This window comes from Archocentrus centrarchus, chromosome 4 (assembly GCF_007364275.1).
Source record: "Archocentrus centrarchus isolate MPI-CPG fArcCen1 chromosome 4, fArcCen1, whole genome shotgun sequence".
Lineage (NCBI taxonomy): Eukaryota > Metazoa > Chordata > Actinopteri > Cichliformes > Cichlidae > Archocentrus > Archocentrus centrarchus.
The window spans coordinates 6,927,436-6,950,806 of record NC_044349.1 but is presented as its reverse complement, the minus strand read 5'-3'; the positions used below and the strand labels follow the sequence as shown (position 1 = coordinate 6,950,806).

At 41.8% G+C, this 23,371-nt stretch overlaps 2 protein-coding genes across 5 annotated transcripts; both read left to right on the top strand.

The window, feature by feature from the left end:
* Positions 1 to 2,004: 2,004 nt before the first annotated feature.
* depdc1a (DEP domain containing 1a) lies at positions 2,005 to 11,134 on the top strand. Of its 3 annotated transcripts, XM_030727628.1 has the most exons (13): positions 2,005 to 2,200; positions 3,095 to 3,360; positions 3,470 to 3,614; positions 3,793 to 3,923; positions 4,046 to 4,176; positions 4,656 to 4,703; positions 4,831 to 4,968; positions 5,350 to 6,363; positions 6,981 to 7,022; positions 7,068 to 7,153; positions 7,297 to 7,473; positions 7,573 to 7,779; positions 9,699 to 11,134. In XM_030727628.1, the coding sequence occupies exons 1-13, from the start codon at positions 2,153 to 2,155 to the stop codon at positions 9,834 to 9,836; spliced, it is 2,571 nt and encodes an 856-aa protein (XP_030583488.1). In that variant the 5' UTR covers positions 2,005 to 2,152; the 3' UTR covers positions 9,837 to 11,134. The 3 variants fall into 3 exon arrangements, with proteins under 3 accessions (XP_030583488.1, XP_030583487.1, XP_030583489.1); XM_030727627.1 differs by having other exon boundaries at positions 6,981 to 7,153; XM_030727629.1 differs by lacking the exon at positions 5,350 to 6,363 and having other exon boundaries at positions 6,981 to 7,153.
* Positions 11,135 to 12,922: 1,788 nt separating this feature from the next.
* On the top strand, positions 12,923 to 22,714 carry LOC115778935 (retinal Mueller cells isomerohydrolase-like). Of its 2 annotated transcripts, XR_004019879.1 has the most exons (15): positions 12,923 to 13,049; positions 13,810 to 13,892; positions 15,240 to 15,390; positions 15,729 to 15,836; positions 16,096 to 16,237; positions 16,476 to 16,623; positions 17,718 to 17,799; positions 17,930 to 18,062; positions 18,358 to 18,500; positions 18,602 to 18,731; positions 20,224 to 20,338; positions 20,458 to 20,552; positions 20,664 to 20,775; positions 21,452 to 21,777; positions 21,937 to 22,714. XR_004019879.1 is itself a non-coding variant. In XM_030727318.1 (14 exons), exons 1-14 carry the CDS (start codon positions 12,928 to 12,930, stop codon positions 21,595 to 21,597), a joined length of 1,710 nt encoding a protein of 569 aa, XP_030583178.1. In that variant the 5' UTR covers positions 12,923 to 12,927; the 3' UTR covers positions 21,598 to 22,714. The 2 variants fall into 2 exon arrangements, 1 of the variants encoding a protein (XP_030583178.1); XM_030727318.1 differs by having other exon boundaries at positions 21,452 to 22,714.
* The last annotated feature ends 657 nt before the right edge of the window (positions 22,715 to 23,371 follow it).

Genomic DNA, 23,371 nt, shown 5'->3' with positions numbered 1-23,371 from the left:
TGCGAGCGTAGCTCTGCTGCTGCTCCAAGTGGCTTAACACAGAGTGGAGAGCTACAGCAATGGCGTCCTCTGTGGACCTGTTTGCACGATATGCAAACTGATGGGTGTCGAAAGTGGGGGGCAGATGGTCTTTGATGTGCTGGAGAACCAGCCTCTCAAAGCACTTCATGATTACCGGTGTGAGGGCCACAGGGCGGTAATCATTTAGGCTGGTGACAGATGACCTTTTGGGCATGGGGATGATTGTGGCTGTTTTTAGGCAGGGGGGGATGACTGCTTGGGCCAGGGAGAGGTTGAAAATCCTGGTGAGAATCAGGGTGAGCTGGTGGGCACACGCTCTGATCACCTTGCCAGGTACTCCGTCTGGTCCGGCAGCCTTCCTGGGGTTCACTGCCAGGAGCACGCGCCGTACCTCATGCTCCTGGACAGTGAGTGGGGTGCAGACTGGTGGGGGGGGCAGGACTGGAGCAGATGGGTGGTCCTGAGGCATCTCAAAGCGAGCAAAGAAACAGTTAAGTTCCTAAGTTGGACTTCCAGCTCGGAAAGTTGGAGCAGCCCCACCAACCCCGACTTTACAATCCAAGATGGCACCAGTGCATGTAAACATTAGCAAGACTGTAAAACTTGCAATCTTTACTGCCACTTTTGTGCATTTATGTCTCAACAAAACATGCGCAGAGTGCTGACCAGGATCTATCCTCTTGGACAGACTGTGGCGCTGCAGCAGAAGTGCAGAACAAGCAAGCATTGCACTGTATTGCTGGTGATGCATGAATGGCTCTACCATGCAAAAGAAATCTTTTTTTTTATTTGTATTTCCAGCTTTACTACTGAAATGTGTTGACTTCGGGAGTGATGACACTCCCAGCTCCAACATCCAACTTTGGAGGCCAGTGGAATGCATCATTAGCATGTGGCCAGAGTCGACCACAGTCTCCCAGTATCTGTCCCTTTGAAATGTCTCTAACCTCCACTGTCTTTTGTCTTTTGCCTTCTATTGCATTCTCTTTGTGTCTTTAAGTGACTTTCCCCCCACAGAGTGCATGTAAAGATATGCTAATGTAAATGCAATGCCTATGCATCAGTGAATACAAAAGGCCTCCCCAGTAGGATTGTTGACACTACAGCTCCTCCACTGAAGACAGGCTGGAACAGAAGGAAAGTGTGAACAGTAAAACACATCTTTTTAAATTTTATTTGCTTTATTCTTATTTAAATCACTTATTTAAATAGAGACCTGTTTACAAGAAGCATACAGTTTAAAAATAGGCTGATATGAAAAGGTTACATTAAAAGGAGACGTGCAAATTCTTGAGCATGGGTTGCTGCTAATATAAATTATCTTGCAACATGATGTTTACTTGAGACCTCAGCACACATGTGGTCTGGCTTTGTAACTGAGCCTTGTAGTCAAATGTTTCTGTGGGTCGTTGGCTGAGGAGGTCAGTGAGGTATGTATGAACCATCACAATGCAGTATCCAAAGGCATTATTAGATATTTTAGATCTTATAAAAGTAATACTGGTTCACAACTATGATCAGCATAAAAATCTGTGCATCTGTATTAAGATATCAACAATTATAATTAGTAACTCTTTAGGCCTAATACATAAATATTGCTTATGTTGCAAGTGGTTAATTTCTGGAATGAACTGTAACATTTTTACTTCCCGGTGGTTTAATGTATATTATTATATTAAATAAGAATATGCAAAGTAACAACTAGGCCTTAATATAAATAGAAGAGTAGTACCATACTATATGAAGAAATGGACTTAAATTCCCTTTGAGCATATATTTACACAGTCATTTTAAAGAGCAGATATAGCTGTAACTAACTTTAGGTATAAATTTGATCTTAATTGTGGGGGGAAAAAACTACATTTTAAGACTTTATGACACCTTTCTGCAGTCCATTTTTTGTTTCGATCCACCACCCTCTTCCGTTGGAGGTTGGTCACGTGATAAGAGTGTCGTCCAATCCGGTAGCAGAAGCGCGGGGCTCGTAATTTTGAACAGATGGGGAGCAGCCAGGCTTCGGAGAGTTATAAGCTTGTAGTGAGACGTCCATAAATATTTCTTTGGGGGATGGATATTCCTTGTCGACACATCGAATGAAGGAAGACTTGAGCGCTGCTTTTCCGTGATCAATATGAGTTCTCATGTTATCACCCCTGGACCGTACCGAGCCACGAAACTGGTAAGTTCAGCAGCAGATAACCTAGCTAATATTACCCAGCCTAGTCATTTCATGGTCCTCGGCGAAGACGTTGAAACTTAGCTGTATATGCTTTAAATATCTGTCACACATTTTACAGGCTTCACTAAATCCAATACTGAATGAGATTCAGGGAATGAAGTGGCCCCTGCATGTTTCAGTAATGCAGGTTTCATGACTTCGCCCCAGCATCACACGTTACCTGTAAATAATCCAGCTGACTTGTCTGATTATTTTACATGGCTTTTAAAGTAGAAAACAAGTATACAGTACGGATTTGTATTGTTTGATAAGCTATAAACACCCAAATCTTTGAATTTTTTAATTAAAAAAAGCCGCTTTGAGATGGTTGAATCGGATTATTTAGAGCATGTTTGCAATGAACTTAATGTCTTTTGGCTGTTCAGCTACTCTGTTGTTGTATAAGTTCTATCAAAACCTAACCAATTAAATGTTAGTCCATTCTTTAAAGTGCTTTTCAGTAGCCTTTAGTACAGCACTACCATACTTTAAATCATAATAATGAGAACAGATGCACAGGTATAGTGACACACAAACACTGCTGAAAACATAACCACCTTGGCAGAGGTCATAATTACCTATTGAAAAAACTTATACCAAAAAAAAAAAAAAGTAATATCAGCATTGGTATTGGTCTCAGCCCAGAATTTCACAATCAGGGCAACCGTAGAATGAATTTTTGCAGTACTTTGTTCTCACAGTCACTGTTCATTACATTGTTGTGGACTTTGATCAACTTTGCTGTGAAGAAATTTCGTACCGATGGACGCATTGTTGTCTTGTTTCCATCTGAGAAAAGGTTTGTAAAGCTCTAATCAAACTACAGGCTCCTTACTTAAACTCTGTCCTCTTCAGTGGAATGAGGTGACTCGATTGTTTCGGGCTGGCATGCCTCTCAGGAAGCACCGCCAGAACTTCAGGCACTATGCTTCCTGCTTCACTGCTTCTGCTGCTGTCGATTGGCTGCACCAGCTGCTCTGTAACAACAGCAACTTTGGCCCCGACGTTACAAGGCAACAAACAGTTCAGCTGCTGAAGAAGTTTCTGAAGAACCATGTAATCGAAGATGTGAAGGGACGCTGGGGAACAGAAGATCTGGAGGACAACAATGTGCTGTACAGGTAATTGGTTAGCAGAAATGTGCTTTTGGGGTTATTTAACAAAACAGTGCTTAATGTGTTCATTGCACTGCACACAGCATAAAGCACTCTGTCTTTTTTTGGTCCCCAGGTTCCCCTCCACATCTCCTCTGAAGCCCATCCCCTGTCCAGCTCCAGCCTCAGACTCCAGAACCATAAAAAAGAGACCTTCATTCAAGGATAAAGAAGGTTTCTTCAAGTTTAGAAGCATAAGGAGGCAGGAGAAGGAGACCCTGGTTAGTTAGACTCAATATAGAGTGTTAATTATGAAGTTTCAGTTTGAAATAATAAAATAATGAATTGCATATTATTTGCTATCAAGACAAAAAAGCCAATTGACAGTTTTGCCCTAATGTAAAAAAAAAAAAAAATCTACTGTGTGATGTTGGTTCTTGTTTTTTACATCTGTTTCAGGAAAATGTGGATCCTGCACTCCAAACAGAGCAGGAAGGAGACAATCAGCCAATAGAAGAGCAGCAGAAACAAAGACGAAAGCTGACAATGGAAGACGAGCAGGAGATTTGGAGAGACGTCATCCTGACCCAGTATGAACACACAAATTGAACAAAACAAAAAATAAGTATATATTCTAGATTGAGAGCTAAGCAAAAGTTCTAAAAACTGAGGAAGACTTCATGAGTAACCAAAGCTTGTGTATGTGTTATAGCCTTCAGAGGATTCTGGGTGTCCCGTCTCTTGATGAGGTTTTAGACCAGCATTACGTGAACCCACAGAACATCATCCACAACATGACCAAAGTCAACAAACACGGAGTGGTCACACTGGACGACAAGACCAGTAGGTTAAATTATCCAAAAAAAATAAAGTTCACACACCAGTATAAAAACCATCTGCAGGATGGTTTATGTATAAAGAGCCCGTGTTTTGAAAAGAGAGTTTTTACCATAGGGATGTACCATGAACCACATACGAAAGACTGAAGTCCTGGAAATGCCAGTCCACCCCAGCATAAAAAGTCAAAACAATAAAATATCATGTTTTTCTTTGTGTAAAAGAATCAGTGAAAATGTGGTGTTTCCAGGCGATTTTACACAGTAAGTCTGAACATAACCCTAAAAACTTTTTAGGCTCTACTTACATCGCTAATCCATTCATTTTGGGTCATAGTACACCCCTCGGGACTGCTGTCCTAAAAAAAAAAAGAGAGAGAGAGAGAGAAAAAATGTGACCACTTACCACATGACTTTAGGACCTTTTGGTAGAATACTATATATTATAAACCAGCAAAGAGTCTAACCTATCAACTACCTCCTTAGATGACCTTCCAGACTGGGTTCTGTCTGCTATGAAGAGCCTGGCCAATTGTGAGTAGAAGCAACTCTGTCCTGCATGAGTCGTTCTAAAAGGGGAAGAAAAACCAGTTTTATGGATATTTCTTTGATATTTGGGAAATATATGTCATTTTTGCAGTAACATGCCATTCATTTCCAGGGCCAAAGTACAACGGCACACAGCAGTCGTATCCTGGCTTTGAAAGAGACGTCTTCAAAACAGTGTCTGATTACTTCTATAGCCTCCCGCAGCCATTGCTCACATATGAACTCTATGAACTGTTTATCAACATTTTGGGTAGGTTTGCTACTTCCTTTTGAGCCTTTAGGCCTTTAAGAAGCTACAATTTGGTGTTGTGTTACGATCAAATTTGCCTGCAGGTCTTTGGTGTGTAGGAGGTCTTTGCTGACGTGCTGTCTGCACTTTGAGTTGAGTGTTTCACCTCTAACAGTGCTTTGTGATCCCTAACAGAGGTTTTGGTTGTTTGTGGAATCCTAACTGTGATGTGAGCTGCTGCACGTTTTGTATTGGTATTTGTTATGTCTGATCAGCTGTATGAACAGTAAAGGTTTGAACTAACCAAACCCTCTCCTTCCCCTTCGCTGTCTGCTTGCACTGACATCCTGCCTCCCCCTCCTGGCGCTCTCTGCCCTTCTCCGTGTCTTCATCCGCTTTCAGTGTTCTGTGGCTACGTTGCAGCACCTGCTACACGCCAGCAATTGAAACGCAAGATGTCAGACCTTCCTGCAGTCCCCCCTCCAGCCAAGTCATCGTTTCGCTCCACAGAGTGTCTCCTCCTGTCACTGCTCAGACAGGGGACGTGCGACGAGACGGAATCGCCCATGGGCGAGGTGATTGGTGGGAAACTTCAGTCCCGGCTGGCAGCACTGAAAGGAGGCGTCGCCGATGCAGGTGACGGCCCGTTAGGAGGCAGCTGCATCAGCCTCTGTACAGCTGCTCCCACCAGACTTCAAACCAGGAGTTGCTCACTGGAAACTATCCTCAGTGACTCTGCCCCTCTTACCAGACAACAGCTGTTTCTGTCCAATGACAGCCTGGCATCCTGCACCTATAGCAACAGGAGCCAGGATGACAGTTCTGCCATCACAACACCTCACACTCACTCAGTCTCTACATCTGTATCCAAAGCAGCACCAGTTACTTCTGAAAACGCTCCAGGAGCTACAGCCAGAAATAGGCTGTCTGCTGTTCGTGTGGCTGGACCGTCAGCTTCACACAGGTCACGTTCCTTGCAGCCACACGGCTTCAGCAGCTGTCTGGACATCGTCGTAGAGACCAGGGAGGAAGATGTCAAAGAGATCAAGTGGCAGGGTCGAGCAGCCAGCTGCCTCAGCATAAACACTCCCGCAAGCCAGCATCAGGCTTCCTCAGCTTCACATCCTCCCTCAATGTCTTCCCGTCATCCCTTCTCTTCCTCCTGTCATCTTTTCCCTTCCTCTTTTTCATCTGCTGCAACCAAAGTACAAGGGTCTAATGCTGCTACAGGACCCAGTGGGCCCAGACCAGCCTCCAGCACCTCTAATCTTTGGATGCTTCCTGCACCTGCTGTAGTCCGCCGCTGCCTCAGCTCTCTGGATGTGTCCAATTGTTCACGACCTGTTTCACTGTTCAAAGCGCCTTTCTGTGTGTCCACCAGCATCTCGCAGCCCCCCCAAAACCAAACTGAGCACAGTAAGACCTTCTCATCTCTACCTGTGTTTGTGTCTGCTTCTTTGTTGATCTCTAATCAAATTAACCTCATCTAACATCTAACCTCTACAAGTATGAGTTTGGTTCCTCACTCAAAGCATGAAGCAGGGAGGCGAGTGCCAGAAAAATGACCCGCATTTTTCTATTAGTAGGCTTTTTTTTTTTAAACATTCAATAAGTGAAAAAGAGAAAAACTCAGTTCTACTCATGTTTTTTTAAATGATTGTGTAGCTGCAGTGCAGTGTAACCTGATTGCCAATGTTAGGGTAAATTTAGCCAGATGTGTAGAACTTGCTTTATAGTGGTTGTAGAAACTCAAAGATTTATTTCTTTAAAATCCATAGAAACTATATTAAATCAAAGATGGCACTACTGTCAGCCTGGGTGACAGTAGTGCTGTGATATCATGTTCATAAGCTTTACTGTTATCATTTCACACCATAGCTGTAGTTGATTCATCTTCTCATTCATCCATTCATTGTCTAATCCAGCAAATGTGATGTAGCGATGGATGAATGTGGTCATGAAGAGTGATTCTTGTTTCATTGCAAACAATTACTTACATTTCTGTGACCTTCTAATCGTGTTCCTGCACGTAGGTGTTCTTCAGCCTCAGTGTGAGCGTGTAGCCATCGAGGCCCTGCAGCTTTGCACCCTTCTCCTTCCACCTGCCTCCCGCAGGAAGTTGCAGCTGCTCATGAGGATGGCATCTCGCATCAGCCAGAATGTGGACATGCCACGCCTCCACCCAGCCATCGGCACCCGAACGTTGGTGAGCTAATGAACTGACGTATTTGTGCTTCTGTAATACTCCGAACATTCCTTAAGTAACTGGGGAGCGCAGACATCTATGTAATTTTCTTTAATCATGACACATTTTTGTTTGTTTACCTTTTATTTGTTTGTGGGTTTCAGATGGTTCACATGTTTTCAGGCTGTGTCCTAGGCAGTGCTGAGGAGTGTGATTTGGATGAGTTGTTAGCTACCAGGCTGGTGTCATTTTTAATGGATCATCAGCAAACTATCCTCTCAGTCCCAGAGTATCTGCTCGGCGCTATCAATGACCATATACAGTATCTGCGCACAGCACAGGTATACCCTCAAACTTTTAGTGTACATGTGAACAGAAGCAGAATAAGTAATATTCTACATGGATGAACACAGGAATACCGATGTTCTTTCTGATCCCAGGTCCCGATCGACTCTGTTTCAAAGATTGATGAAGGTGATCCAGTTTGTCTTCCAGTGCCAATCTACACATTCTGCCATCAGATCAGTGGCACTGAGTTTGAACAGCAAAAACTGGAGTCTTCTCAGAAGGCCATGGAGGAGCTGCTGGAGATCCTGCTGACAGACCAAAACATCAGTGAGAAGGACAGACGCAAGAAATTGAAACAGGTAACCACTGCTGCTTGTTAAGATTCTGATTGTTTCTGACCCAGCATCATAGAGCTGCTGCATCGCAAGTTTAATTTATGACCTAGAGACCCATAATGAGGGGAAGGTGTATGTTATTTATGGTAAATGGACTAGTTCTTATATAGCGCTTTTCTACTCAGTCAGAGCACTCAAAGCGCTTATACAACACGTTTTTTACATTTACCCATGCACACCCATTCATACAAGCACTTCCATATTAACTAAGCTAAGTGCTTTTTTTTTTAATTATATAACATCCACACACATTCACACTCCGACGGAACGGTCGGAGAGCAACTTGGGGTTAAGTATCTTGCCCAAGGATACATTGGCATGTAGCCTGGAGTAGCCAGGAATCGAACCCCTGACCTTCCGATCAGTAGGTGACCTGCTCTACCTACTGAGCTACAGCCACCTTTTTATAAAAAGTAGGATACAGTTAGGCCAAATTTTGCCATTTGTCCTTTTTAAATCTTTTAGATTTGGCAACTAAGGAATGGAAGAAAACTAAAATTATCACTGCCATGTATACTTTTTTGTCACCTTTTGACCTTTTGCAGTCACAGAACAACTAACCACATGATGTTAATGCCATTTTGGACATGTGACAGTGTAAGCTCCAGTCAGACAGATCTAGAGACTGGTTTCTGACCATCTGGAACCCACTGCTAGGGAAAGATGTTTTTCCCGACCAGCTGGTGAAATCTCAGCATTTTGCAACAGTCGACCATAGATGAATTGTCTATAAGCAGTCATAGGCTACTCTCAGAGCAGTAGTGAAAAGTGTGACCCAACTGAGGAAACCGAGAACATTCGCCTGTAGAATAAAAGTTGCATTTTGAAATGTGTTATTTGCAGTAATGAGGCACAGCTTTTACTCTGAAAGCAAATGTTCTCCTTGAGAAGTTTCACTATCTCTTGGGGGAAAAAAATGGTGAGTGTCTGCAGACACGTCTGTATTTCATACACCCTACAGATGACCGTGGCTTGCACCCAAAGCAATCACAAGGAAGTTTTTGGCGCAGCACTATATTTGCAACTGATTTCACCCAGTGACAGCCATCAGCCACTCATTAACCAACGGAGGATTACATATTTTTCACTGGCAACCAGAGGTTTCCACCGGCCAGTCTCTAGGCCTGTATGACTGAAACCTAAGGAGCTACAGAAGTATAAACCTTTCACTGCCATACACAGTTTTGTTGTTGTTGTTTTGTTTTTGTCATCTGCAGAAGAAAGTTTTTGCTTGTACTGATAATATAGACTTTGTTAGCTAGGACATGCCCAACTCACAGGCTCTATATCAAAGTGCAGGCAGTGCTGAGGTGCCTTAAACCTGGTTCTGTCTGCACAAAAATACTCGCTTATATGGAAGTGCGTGAGGAATTGTCCTACTTCTCTTGATTTGTGACCCCAGCAAAAACTTTACTGAGTTTATGATTTTAATCACTAGTTTAAAATCTCCTTCAGTATGGCATGATGCTCATTGTAAATTATAGTAATATTTAGAGTAAAACAGACAATTAAGCAGGGTATGGACGCCAAGCGTCAGGTCCACCCCTCACTCGTCACATCAGGTTTCAGACTGAGACGGTGACGACTAACATGTCAAACTCCAGGCTTAAAAACAGTGTGAGGTAACAGTGGCTGTTTTACACACAAACACACACATTCAGATTTTCTCTGGGTATCTTTTGTTGACTTAATGTTGACCACTGTTTGTATTTGAGTCATTTTGCATTATTTCCAACTCAAAAGCCTTTTTTTTTTTTTTTTTTTTTTTTCCAGTAGCCTTCATATTCCTGAGGTTTACAGTCATAAAGCGACGCACTTCACATCCTCAAAAACGTGAAACATCTGCAGACTCAGCAAAGTGTAATTTTTCTTCTTGTTCTCAGTTTCAGAAGCAGTACCCGGACATCTACAGGCGTCGATTCCCCTCCTCAGACGGAGAGAGCAAGACTAACAACAAACCAAAGATTAAACCTCCACTCCTCAACATCAAGAAGACCAAAGCTTTCAGCATCAGGAACTAAACGACCGTAGAAGCTGCATTCTCGCTGCTCACATCGTGTTTGGTGCACTGATACGAAACTCTTGACAGGGGTTCTGAAAGGTTGTTTTTTCCCCTTGGCAGCCAAAAGCAGTGTGTTACATTGAAAACGCTGTTGTTACTGTTGGGTTTAAAGTGAGTAAATGCAGACTGGGTGATTTTTTTTTTTATTTTGTTAGTGGTTGATTTGTGTATTCATGTGTTGTGTGTATTTGTATCGTTTTTCGAGCGTTAGATGAAGGCTTTTGACGGTACGATGGAGCCGTTCAAACCATTGAGGTGGTTTGAACATGTTTTATGAAGCAAGGTATTTTACCTGGGTTTTTTTGTTTGTTTTTTCCCCTCACTTTCCTTTGACGTTACTATCTGATACTGGAGTTTGTGTGTGTGTGTGTGTGTTCAGGTAAGTAAGCAAGTTTCAGAAAGCAACTGGGAGAAAAATATGCAATTCAGAGATCACTGGTCAATATGGGAACAATTCGATGTATTTCTTAATTTGTATGAATGCTGACAGTGGGAGAAGTGCTAGCTGTTGTTTGTGTTTCTTGTTATGTCTCATAAAGTTTTCTAGATATTTTATACCATAGATGTTTAAGTTCTGTTTGAAACTGTTTTTCAGGCCTGATGTTCAGCAATTTCTCTTTTTTTGTTGAGTGATTCTCACCTTATTTTTCCTTCTGTGGAGTGCGGTGTTTTTAAAGCCTCTTTTACAATCTTGGTTTTATTTCTTGGTGATTTTCAGTGTGGCTGCTTTTTCACATCCAGCTCCGTTATTTTTAAATCAAGCCGGTTTTTCCAGTTTAACTTCTCGTGCTTGTGTGTCTCATCCCTGCTTTGTTTGGTGGATTTTTGCACTTGGGTCAGGCATTATGAATGGCCACCAAGCCTTTATCATCAGTATGCTTAATTTATACATATTTAATGCTTATTAGAGTCCCTAACAAAGCTTTTCATCAGACACCCGATATGCTCAGGTATTACCTAATGAGTGTTTGACCTGAATGCATGTCTATTCATTCCAGTGCTGACAGGTATTTGGTTAGCTGAGGTGAATTACACAACTCCTATCAAGTGTCTAAAGACATCTTAACAAATTCAAACTGTCACGTGTCAAACTGTCCTTTTTATTTATCTAAAGCTACATGAAGTATTACTTCTACCCTCATATGTTTGTGTTTACCTCAGATCAAATGGTGAGTTCATGTTCCACCACATTCATCATCGATGTTCTCTGTATTTTGTATCTACAATTGTTCCTTTACATTGTTTACTATGCAAAGTCCTGGGAAATAAACTTGTTTAGCTGTTTGGTGTTTGTGCTTGTTTGTATTGAAATGATTTATTATCAAGTACATCTGGCATTGAACATCTGCCTGACAAATAATGACAATTAGGCAATATTTCCTGCTTTCATATCAAAGTGATCGGCTTGGTGGGAAGCTTTTTGCTCCAATGATAAAAATCATAACTGAGCATCTCTTAAATGTATCTTGTATCCTGATAATTCCTTAAAAGCAGTTTCACAAAGAACTAGGCAGAAGAAACGCACAACCAGGCAGCTAGTAAAAAAGCTGATTAAATCCAGACATTTGAACTCTGGCATGCCTGAAGTGTCTTTGCTCAGTTACTCTGCAGTGTGTGGGGACTGATTGACATGTAAATATAAATGAAAACAAAATACATTGTAAACACAGAAGATTTGGCACAAATGACTATATATACCACACCATTTACATGATTCAAAAGGAGTAGGATGAAGTTTACACTTATTTGAGCCTATCCCCCTTAATACTATGTAATAACTTACAATTCAGTGTTCATTGATATATAATCAGACAGAACACATATAACTATATAAAAGTCTGCACACACATAAATTATATAAATTTCACAAACCAAAACAACATAACTACCTTTTTACATTGAGCTATACACCCTGTAATGAACTACATCCCCCTACCTTGTGGAAATGATCTCCTTATATTTGCTTGGACATGTAATTCCACATTTAAACTATTCCACCCCACATATGGATATACAAAAACTTATTCTACTCATCTGAAAACAGTTACGATTTACTGTACCCCTTAAATTGTCTGTCTGACTGACTCTCACGTGGCCCCGAGAGGAACTGCAGCTTTAGGCCTCTGCCCCTCCAGTAACCACAACAAGTTCTGAAAACATTCACATAATGAATCATAAACAGCCTGGCATGTTGTACGAAAGTATGTGCAATTCGAACATTTCTCAGTTTTTCCACATTCAGTCTACAAACATTACGAAGAAACATTTATGTTGTAAATCAGTGAATTTCTTTGGCACAGCTCCTTGGATTACCCTCCTTAATTTCTTGTGATGCTGCAGGCCGCGGGTGATGACTGTCAGTAAGAAAGCTGTAAAACCCATAAGGATTCAGACCTGTTGCTGGGATGAAACTAACAGGTCAGACAGGCACTCTCACACCATATGTTTGACATCACTTCCTTAGGGATCAGTTTGTTAACCCGCTATAAGCAACAATCCTCTTATTCAGCACTGAGCTTTCATTTATCAAGATGACAGACAAAAAAATGACAGTGTTTTTCTGGGCCATTGTGTGTGTGTGGGGGGGGGGTGGGGGGGGGGGTGGGGTGGGGGGTTGGGTGGGTGTGTTACTCCCCTCCCTCCTGAGTAGCTAATTAAATTAGTTTCTAAGTCTTTTCCAAAGCTGTCTGGAACTAATTAGATATGATTCTTTCTGCATGCATATCCACCTTCAAACATGCTGCTTTTAAAGGTTGAATTTGTTAGATTCATCACTGGTGTTTGCGTTCCCAGACCCTGTTTAGGTGGGCTGGAGAAAGTTCTGTGCAGAGCCGGGGACCAGACGGCTGAAAGAGGAGGACACAAAGCTGGTTTGTTCGACTCTGGTTAAGACTTGGAGAGGGGGAGGTGGAAGAGGTTTGGGGGTGGTGGTGGGAATGCTGAAAAGGGGGAGCAAAAGGCATGAAGGGAAAACAGGCGCATAGAGGAAAAGAAGACGACAGGGAGTCAGGAAGGATGGAAAAGGGGAGGGGAGAACGGGAGGAGGGTGGATGGGGCACTGTTTCCATTCCTTACCAGAGGAAATCTGTGAGTGGTTTAAATGCAAGCCAGAGGCTGTTTTGCAAGCAACTTGTGAGGAAGTGTGTGAAGAGCATAGCAACATGGTCAGCCGGTGAGTAATATATTCTCTTTAGTTTCTCAGATGCATGGTGATGAAGAGAAACAAACATCTGAAAAGGACTTTTCAAGGTTCGGGGTTACTGGTTCTCACCAATAAGACCATAAGAGAAAGCAGCCTGCAGATGTGTCTTGTTCTGCTCTACGGGAACTGATTTGATGATGAGTCATCTGAGTAGATTTTAAACGATGCAGAGTTAACCTCAAGAGTTTCAACCTGAAATTTCACAGTAAGTCATCGATCCAGCAGTAACGTACTCAATGCATCTGGGAAAGCTCAGGGCTTCAAACTCAGGAAAGCTGATGTACGCACTTTGAAAGAGTCTTGGCTAAGGAGCTGAGGAAGGATTTCAGTCCTTCTACTACCACAGAAATGCAGACAAGCAAGCCACAGAAAAACAAAATTATCAGAAAAAATATGGATTAAACAAAAGAAAAGAAAAATGTGAAGAACTGAACAAATTTAATTTTCTGACAAACAAGTCTAATATAAGAACTTGTGAAATGATCAAAATAACAGCTACTTAATAGACTTGCTGTGAGATGACTGTCAGCAGCTTCTACCAATGAACTGTCAGGCTCAGCTAAGAGATTATCTGCATCACTTGACCCCATTGATCAGTTCCTGTATGTTCTGGAATCTGTAACAGTGTTTAGATAGTCCTGATTTAACTGTAAACCCACACAATTAGAGAATGATTGAAGACGCCCAGTGGTCAGTTATGTTATGGGGTATATTTTTATTTTGTTTCCAGCGTGGAGCATCCTGCTAGCGGCTACAAGAAGCTCTTTGAGACAGTGGAGGAGCTGAATGAGCCCATACCTGCAGTTATCACTGGTAGGAAAGACTGTCTGCAAAAACCAGCAATGCATGGCTGTGTAGATGGCAGTGTGTGTTTATCCATTACACAGAAATATCTCAACTACTAACTGCTGTTAATGGGTCCCAGAGCATGAATCACCTGACATTTCCTCTAGCACCAGTGTTACTTCAGATTTGTGATTTAGTTTGAAACAGGCATTAGATGAAGTGTTATATATGTCATAGACATTGCACAGACACCCTATTGAATGGAAGAAGTAAACAACAAAGTGCCACAATCCTTCGCTGTAAGTTCACCTTTGCAAATTAAAGGCAGGTAATGGTAGGCAGCAGTCCTCACTGCTGGGAGGCATAAGGGGGAGCCCATTTCTCAAAATTAAAAAGTGTATTGCTTTGCATTTATAATTAGCACAACAACTTTCAGGGTATACTACATACAGTGCTTATGAAAGGGCGTGACCAACAACTCATCAATCACAAATCATTGGCTTCATTTTTCCAACCACAATTTCCACCCATGGTTGCAAAATTCCATCACATATACAGAATTTACTCACAAAGGTGGGTATGGGTGACGTACGTCAAATGTGTCGTGAAACAAATGCAAATGGACGACGTAACATCACATTTGCAAGGGGATGATGAAATGAACATAATATATATAAAAATCAAAATAATCTGGATTTATAATACATTTAAAAAAAAAAGATATAGGTGTTAATAATTGCTGTTTGTGTGACAATGTCCATGCAAAGTTTTGTTCAGAATGGTGCATCTGTGATGGAGAAGAAAAAACAAATGGGGACATATATACATACATGCAACAGTCATTATAAAATGATGCCCATGTTAGCATAGATTTAGCTCAACACTGCTAAGCCATATAAAGCTTCCGGCCATAAGGGTCTGGAAACCAATGAATCATACTAGCTTAATATTAATCTAGTGTGATTAAAGGACACAGGCTTACTTTATCTTTAATAAGTAATAGCTTTTGATTGAACTTAATGTTCTACACTGGTTAACTTAAATACCACTGAAACTAAACACTGTGATGGAGAAAAAATAGAGAGAAGCTCCAGGAGACACTTAGTCTGAGATACTGTCACCAAAGTTCAGGCCTCAGGAACTATTCACCCATCTATGCAAAATGTATCCCACGTTTGGTGTTACTGCCAGAATCAGTCTAATAGATAAAAATACTGCAGTGTTATAAATGACACTGTAGTGTTAGAAATGTGGAAAGTCTGATATTGACTGTTTGCTGTTCATAGTGTGCAAACAGGTGTGGGGAAAAAAATCCTTTAGTCTGAGTTTTCACACATATGTGGCATCCTGTGGTGGATGGTTTTATCACTGCAGGTGTTATCCCATCATGGCTGGGGGGAAGTCTTCTGAGGATGGGCCCGGGTCTTTTCGAGGTGGGAGATGAAGTTTTCCACCACCTTTTTGATGGACAGGCTCTCATGCACAAGTTTGACCTGAAGAACGGGCAGGTGACCTACTACAGGAAGTAAGCAGACTTATTAATCCACAGCATCAGAGCACATTCTTTATGTAGTTCATATTCTGACTGGAAGTATTCTGAGAATCCAATTTCAGATTTTTATGACATCTGATTCTGGTTTGCAGTTCTGAGGGGAAAAAAAAAAAAAAAAACACTGATGTTTATTCATCCACAGTGGGATGTTGCAAAAAAAACAGGCAACAAATCAAGAGGATTTCTTTTGTGTGTTTCAAAGATTTCAGTCACATGCCACAACAAAAATCTTTCAAATAATCTGACTGTGGCGCAAAAACAGTTAGTGTACTGGTTCTTTTGCACATAATGTGTTTGATCTTTGCACTCAGGTTTATCAAGACAGATGCATACATTCGTGCCATGGCAGAGAACAGAGTGGTCATCACTGAGTTAGGCACAGCAGCCTACCCTGACCCCTGCAAAAACATCTTCTCGAGGTAATCCCAAACCTGCGCACTTTAGACTGTCTGATACTGTAGGTGCTAACTAGCAGAAAGGAACAGCACACATTAAACGTGGGCCAAAGGTGCCATAATAAAAAGTAAATAACTCAATATATTAATATGCAATTTCATTTACTAAACATTAAAAAATATATTGCTCATAATATATTTTATTTATATCACTTAAATTGTTTTCTAGATTGCATTGTTACTTTGGTTTAATGTGAGGCTTTCCTCATGCTTGTAACTGCAGGTTCTTTACTTACCTCAGAGGCACTGAAGTGACCGATAACTGTTTAGTGAACATCTACCCAATTGGTGAAGACTTCTACGCGGTCACCGAGACCAACTACATCACCAAGGTTGATCCTGATTCACTGGAGACGTTAAAAAAGGTGGGAGCTGATTTAAATTTACAGCACACTTATGACACACTAACTAGACTCATCATTTCTTGGTAGTTTTGTTAAAACTATAACCCTCCACAAATATGCCAGAAAGAAGAGTTTGGACATTTTCAACGTTATTGCATTTTTAGTTCTGCTTTATTATTCTTTCCCTGCTACATCAGCAAAAGTTTCTGATTGTGATTTTGCATATTCATTAGGATTTAAATTTAATGTCTTCCATTAGGTGGACCTTTGTAAATACCTCTCAGTGAATGGGGTGACCGCCCACCCCCACAATGAAAGAGATGGGACGGTCTATAACATAGGTAACTGCTTTGGAAAGAACATGAGTCTGGCTTATAACATCGTGAAGATCCCACCTGCTCAGAAAGGTGAATTTGGTACATATTGTAAGTAAGTAACACTGTCCCTGGCTACCAGTGGGTTTGTTTGAATTGATTATTATTTTATTTTAAGACATTTATTGATGTTTATTGACTTTTAAGTTATATAGTAAATTTCCATCTTATAGATATTTGGGTTTGAAAGGAGTATAATGCCTCCACAAGCACTGACTGTTCATGATTGTGTCACAGTTAAGCTGTGTTAGAAAGGGTAGAACCCAAATGCAGGACATACAAAACTGGAGCTTAACTCTAACAGCTTTTATTTGCTGGAGGCTCACAAGTTACAATAAACTAACAAACTACTAAATCTCAACCAATGATGATGCAACAAAGAACAGAGAAAAACTGAGGGCTTAAATACACACACTAGGTAATCAGGGCAAGTGGAAACAGCAGGGGACCACAGGTGGAACAAATGAAACTAATAACACAATGGAAGCAAAACTAAACAAAGCACAGAGAACATGAGACTGTCAAAATAAAACAGGAAGTGACCAAACAAGATACAACTGCAGACTTGACACCACACGAGGAATAACACATGCTGGGGAAACCGGCACAAGAGACACAACACAAGGTAAGGACACTAAGGAAAAACACAGGGAGAACTAAACTCTAAAGAGTTTAGTTTAGGGAGAGGAACCAAAACACCACACACACAAGGAAACAACGGGAAGGGAACTAAACACAGAGAAGGACCAAGACCCGGGGACAAAACACACACAGTAACACAAACACGGGGGAGACCAGAACAAAGGGAAACCAGAATAACATACAAATAGCTAATAACAGACCACCCAAACAACAACAAACTGAGGATCTAAACTGTAAGGAAATCTAAGAAAACACAACCACAATATACAAAAAAACAGAACTTCACAAAAAAAAAAAAACTCAAAACACTGGCCCCCCGGCCCGGGACCATGACACATTTTGATGTAAGGGTGCAGATGGATAGACAAACAACAAGAATATAATGCAAACAGGAGAAAGGAAAAAAAGAGGGGGAAAAAAATCAAGACAGAAAGTGGGGTAAAAGTTTTTTTTAAGAGTTTATATGTTTGTATCTGTGTTTCCAGACAAATCAGACCCCATAGAAAGGTCCCAAGTCTTGCTCCAGCTACCCAGCAGTGAGAGGCTTAAACCCTCCTACGTACACAGGTACAGAGTGAACTCATACATACACATAAAGCCTGCACTTTGTTTGTTTCTCGATCTTTGACATTTTACCATTAAAATGAGCTGTGCTCTGCCACTGTGTGTCTCTCTGTGCTTGCTTGCCTGTCTGTAGCTTCGGAATGACAGACAACTACTTTGTGTTTGTGGAGCAGCCGGTGAAGATCAACCTGCTCAAGTTCCTGTCAGCTTGGAGTTTCAGAGGAGCCACATACATGGACTGCTTTGAGTCCAACTACAGCATGGGGGTAGCCAGGAGCCCTTTGCTTCAGTCTGTTCACAGATGCTGGAGTTACAAATAATAGCAATATCTCAATATAGCCTATATTAGATTTTTTACACTCTTTCACATTTTTTCCACTAAAAACAGCACAACTCTTAATAATAATTTACTACTTACTAAAGTCACCCACACCCTTGGTATAAGTAAGACCAAGTTAGCACTGGTAATTAAAGTTTCTAAACCCTCTCCTGGGGAAAAAAAAGGAATTGATTGGTAACGTGTGACTTCTGCTCAGTGATATGTGTGTTTGTGTGCCGCAGACATGGTTCCACTTGGCCAGTAAGGACCCAGCAGGTTATATGAGTAGTCACAAGTTCAGAACATCAGCGTTCAACCTATTTCACCATATTAACACCTATGAAGACCAAGGATTCATCGTTGTTGATCTCTGCACATGGAAAGGGTAAGTGTGAAGCTGTGTGTGTGTGTGTGTGTGTCTGCTCAAGTGTTTTTTCGTGTAATTATGAGACATTTCTCTCTCTCTCACCCTCGTTTTCTGTGCAGTCATGAATTTGTGTACAACTACCTGTACCTGGCCAATCTGAGGGAGGAGTGGGAGGAGGTGAAGAAAGCAGCTATACGAGCTCCTCAGCCTGAAGTCAGGCGATATGTGCTTCCACTGGATATTCACAGGGTGAGTCTACACACACAGACTTAAAATGCATGAGAAAATTATTAAAAGAACATAGTTTTAGAAATGTTAAAAAAAAAAAAAAAAAACGTTTTTGGACCATAGATGCTTATTTCTGAGGATATAATTTAAGTATGTATCCTGCCCTATGCAGTCCTGTGAAAAAAGTAAGTACACCCCATGATTCAGTAGCTTATAGATCAACCTTCAGCAGCAATAACTTGAATCATTGTATAACTTTATCAGTCTCTTTATCAGAATTTTGACCCACTCTTCTTTTACGACGTTGCTTCAGTTCATTGAGGTTTGAGGGCATTCGTTTATGCACAGCTCTCTTGAGTTCCCACCACAGCATTTTAATCAGGCTGAGGTCTAGACTTTGACTGCATCATTGCAACACCTTTGACTCTTCTCTTTTTCAGTCATTCTGCTGTAGATTTGCTGCTGTGCTTGGGATCCCCGTTCTGGTGCATGACCCAGTTTCAGCCAAGCTTTACTGGTCAGAAAGATGGCCTCACATTTGTCTCTGAAACACTTTAGTTTACAGAGGACTTCATGGTCAACTCAATGCAGACCCGTCGCTATGGGCGGGCCCTAGGGGGCCGTGTCCGCCCACTGATATGCTTGGGCCCGCCCTGGCCCGCCCACCCAAGCCAGATCACTAATCAAGCTAATAATAGTGGTGCCCCCCTGTTGGATTTCATAAGCCCCCCTTAAGACTGAGATCTGGCGACGGGACTGACTCAGTGACTACCAGTGACTGCAAAACAAGCCCAAAATCATCACTCCTGCGCCACCCTGTTTGACAGGTGTTTGTGCTTGGTTTTCCCTGAATGTGATTTCAGAAGTCTTTTGGTTTGCTCAGATGCAGCTTTGCAAACCTATGTCACGCTACCGTGTTCTTTTTAGACAGAAGAGGCTTTCTTTTGGCAACCCTTCCAAACAAGCCATATTGTTCAGTCTTTTTCTAATTGTACTGTCATTAACTTTAACATTTAACATGTTAACTGAGGCCTGTAGAGTCTGAAATGTAGCTCTTGGATTTTTTTTTTTGCCATTTTTCTGAGCACTGCACAGTCTGTTATTGAGGTGATCACATCATCATCATCATCATCATCATCATCAGTGTTTTTGGGTTGGATCACAGCCTCTTTAGGCCTTTTTATGGGTACCTGCCTTTCTGGGTCTAGGTATATTTAATTGATATCTACTTATACAGTAACATTATATCCTAGAGTATAACTAGGAATTACAATTACTAGCCTATATTACTATAAGTTATATACACTTGAAAAAAAAAGAGGTCTTTGTACCTAACAAAACAATTTTAATCATAGTAGATCATAAAGTCACAGCTATGTTTTATATAAACAGACATTTATCAAAATGTATTCCATCAAAATGTTTTTAAATAGCTTCAGTTTCACTGTAAACCAGGAGCGGCAGCTCTTTATCTTTGAGCGCCATCATTTTCTGTACACATGTATGTTTTCAGGAGGAGCAGGGGAAGAATCTGGTGTCTCTGTCCTACACCACAGCGACTGCTGTTCTTCACAGCGATGGCACCATCTGGCTCGAACCTGAAGTCCTGTTTTCCGGACCAAGACAGGGTATCCCATAAATATTACAGTTTACATGATTTGTGTATATTCCAATATCTGTATCCTAATATTATATTATTAGGCTGCGTTCTCATATTCATTTTTGTTTCTCTGCATCACTCTCTCAGCTTTTGAGTTTCCACAGATCAACTATTCTCAGTATTGTGGGAAGAAGTACTCCTTCACCTACGGGCTGGGACTCAACCACTTCATTCCTGACAGGGTAAGAGGTTTTTTTTCATTGAATACTTCAGGAGATGAGGAAAGCATCAGGGCTGGTGAAATTAGCCAGCTCCCCAACACAGTGTGGCAAAGCTGCTGGTTGCTGTTTTAGATCGTCAAGCTGAATGTGCAGACCAAAGAGACCTGGGTGTGGCGGGAGGAGGAGAGTTACCCATCGGAGCCGCTGTTTGTGCCGTCACCCGGAGCTACAGAGGAGGACGATGGTAGGGCATACGTTCTCACATCTTAGCACACCGATCTTCAGTGCGGTCATGTGCGTAAAAAGGGCTTTTTCTGGATGACTTAATTTTTTTTATCATTATTATTCTGTTATTTGAGTCCAAAAAAGGAGGCTTATCCAGAATCTGTTCATTGCTGATGACTTGTCAGTCACAAGTTGTTAGCCAATGAGATTGCAGTTTCGTTTGGTTTTACAGTGAGTCACTCTTGTGGGTCATATGCAGTTTAACAAATACCAAGATCGTAATGGGAAAAACACTCGGCTCAAGGCTTCATAACGAGACTAACCAATGGGTAAATCCCCAGTGGCTACATCCATCTTTTATGTACAGTCTATGATCTGAAGCTGTTTTTTTTTTTGCTGAAGATGTTTTAAACCCAGTATATTTTTAGTGGTGCTAAATAAATCTGTGCTGAGCAAGGATGATACAAGGTAATATAGGATACAAATGATTAATAATGGGTCATTATTTCCTGCCTTAGAGTAGATTGTCTTTTTCTTCCAGCATCAAACATAGAACAGTAATAATCTGTACATACCCAAATTCTAAATGTAGACACATTTCAAACTCTCACTCCTGAAATAACTTTTATTTGCATTGTTCTGTAAGCCTGTTTGTTGTAGAACACGCAGTCACCACCTGTGTCTGGGTTTTGCAGGTGTGTTGCTGAGTATTGTGGTAAAGCCAGGTGCACAGAGACCAGGTTCCCTGCTGGTGCTGGATGCCAGGAAGCTGACAGAGCTCGCCAGGGCAGAGGTCAACACCGTCATCCCTGTCACCCTGCACGGGATGTACAAACCATGAAGCCGCTTTTTATCCAACCCGGCCAAGATACTGCATGAAACACACCAGTCACTCTCTCTTTTTTGGCATTTAAGACAAGTTTTCATTTGGAAATGAACTCCCACTATTGCTCTGCAATGCTGCCGCTAAACTGCATTTTCTTCACCGGTCTCTGCTCAAAAAAATTGGGATGTTGATCTGGTCAGTTAAGTAGCAGAGGGGGCTGTTAATCAGTTTCAGTTGCTTTGGTGTTCATGAAATTAACAATGAGACAACCCCCAAAACATGAGTGGTTTTACAGGTGGAGCCCACTGACATTTTTTTCCCCTTCTCATCTTTTCTGACTGTTTTTTTCACTAGTTTTACATCGGTGCCACTACTGATAGCATGAGACAATACCTGGACCCTACAGATGTTGCACAGGTAATCCAGCTCTGCCAAAATTGCACATCAATACGTGCCATTGCCAGAAGGTTTTGCTGTCTCTCCCAGCACAGTCTCAAGCATGGAGGAGATTCCAGGAGACAGGCAGTTACTCTAGGAGACCTGGATAGGGCCATAGAAGATCCTTAACCCATCAGCAGGACCGGTATCTGCTCCTTTGTGCAAGGAGGATCAGGATGAGGACTTCCAGAGCCCTAAAAAATGACCTCCAGCAGCCACTGTTGTGAATGTCTCTGACCAAACAATCAGAAACAGACTTCATGAGGGCAGCCTAAGAGCCCAACGTCCTGTTGTGGGCCCTGTGTTCGCTGCCCGGCACCATGGAGCCCGATTGGGCACAAGCCATCTAGACACTGTCTACAGTTACTACCTGCATACTGTGACCACATGATGCTGTGCCAGGCCTCTTGTGGCGAGAGTACGCAGGCAGTTCCTGGAGGATGAAGGAATTGAAACCACTGACAACAGAACACCTCTGGGACATTATGTTTTGGTCCATTTGATGCCACCAGGTTGCACATCAGACTATCCAGGAGCTCAGTGATGCCCTGGTCCAAATCTGGGAGGAGATCCCCCAGGACACCATCTCATCGTCTCATTAGGAGTATTCCCCAGTGTTGTCAGGCATGCATAAACCACATGAAGGCCAAACAAACTGCTGAAATTTCATTTGAGCAACTCAAAGTAGTACTGAGTAAATAAGATAGTGTTTATTTGTCACATGCACAGTTATACACAGTACAATGCACAGTGAAATGTATTTTGTACCTGCAACCATATATACACACACATATAAATAAGAAGAATAAAAATAAAAAAAAGTAATTCACACTATACACTATACTCTATATACTATACACTATACACACTTTTATAAATTATAATATTTACATTGTGCAATAATGGTCCAGTTGGGGCTCAGAGTTGAGCAGACGGATGGCTTGTGGGTAAAAACTCTTCTTCAACCTTTCAGTCTTAGCCCTCAGGCAGCGGTAACGCCGGCCTGATGGGAGCAGGGAGAAGAGAGAGTGTCCGGGGTGGCTGGGCTGTTTTAGGATCTTCATGGCCCTCAGCCTGCACTGCTTGGTGTAAATGTCCTGCAGGTTGGGGAGGGTGGTTCTGATGGTCCGTTCAGCTGAACGAACCACCCTTTTTAGGGCCATGAAGTCCTGCTTGGTGCAGTTTCCCATCCAGGTGGTGATGCTCCCACGCATGATGCTCTCGATGGTGCAGGTGTAAAAGTTCCTGAGCACCTTGAGTGGGAGCTTGAAGTCTCTCAGCCGCCTGAGGAGGTAGAGACGCTGTCTGGCCTTCTTCACAGTGATGTTTATGTGATGAGTCCAGGACAGGT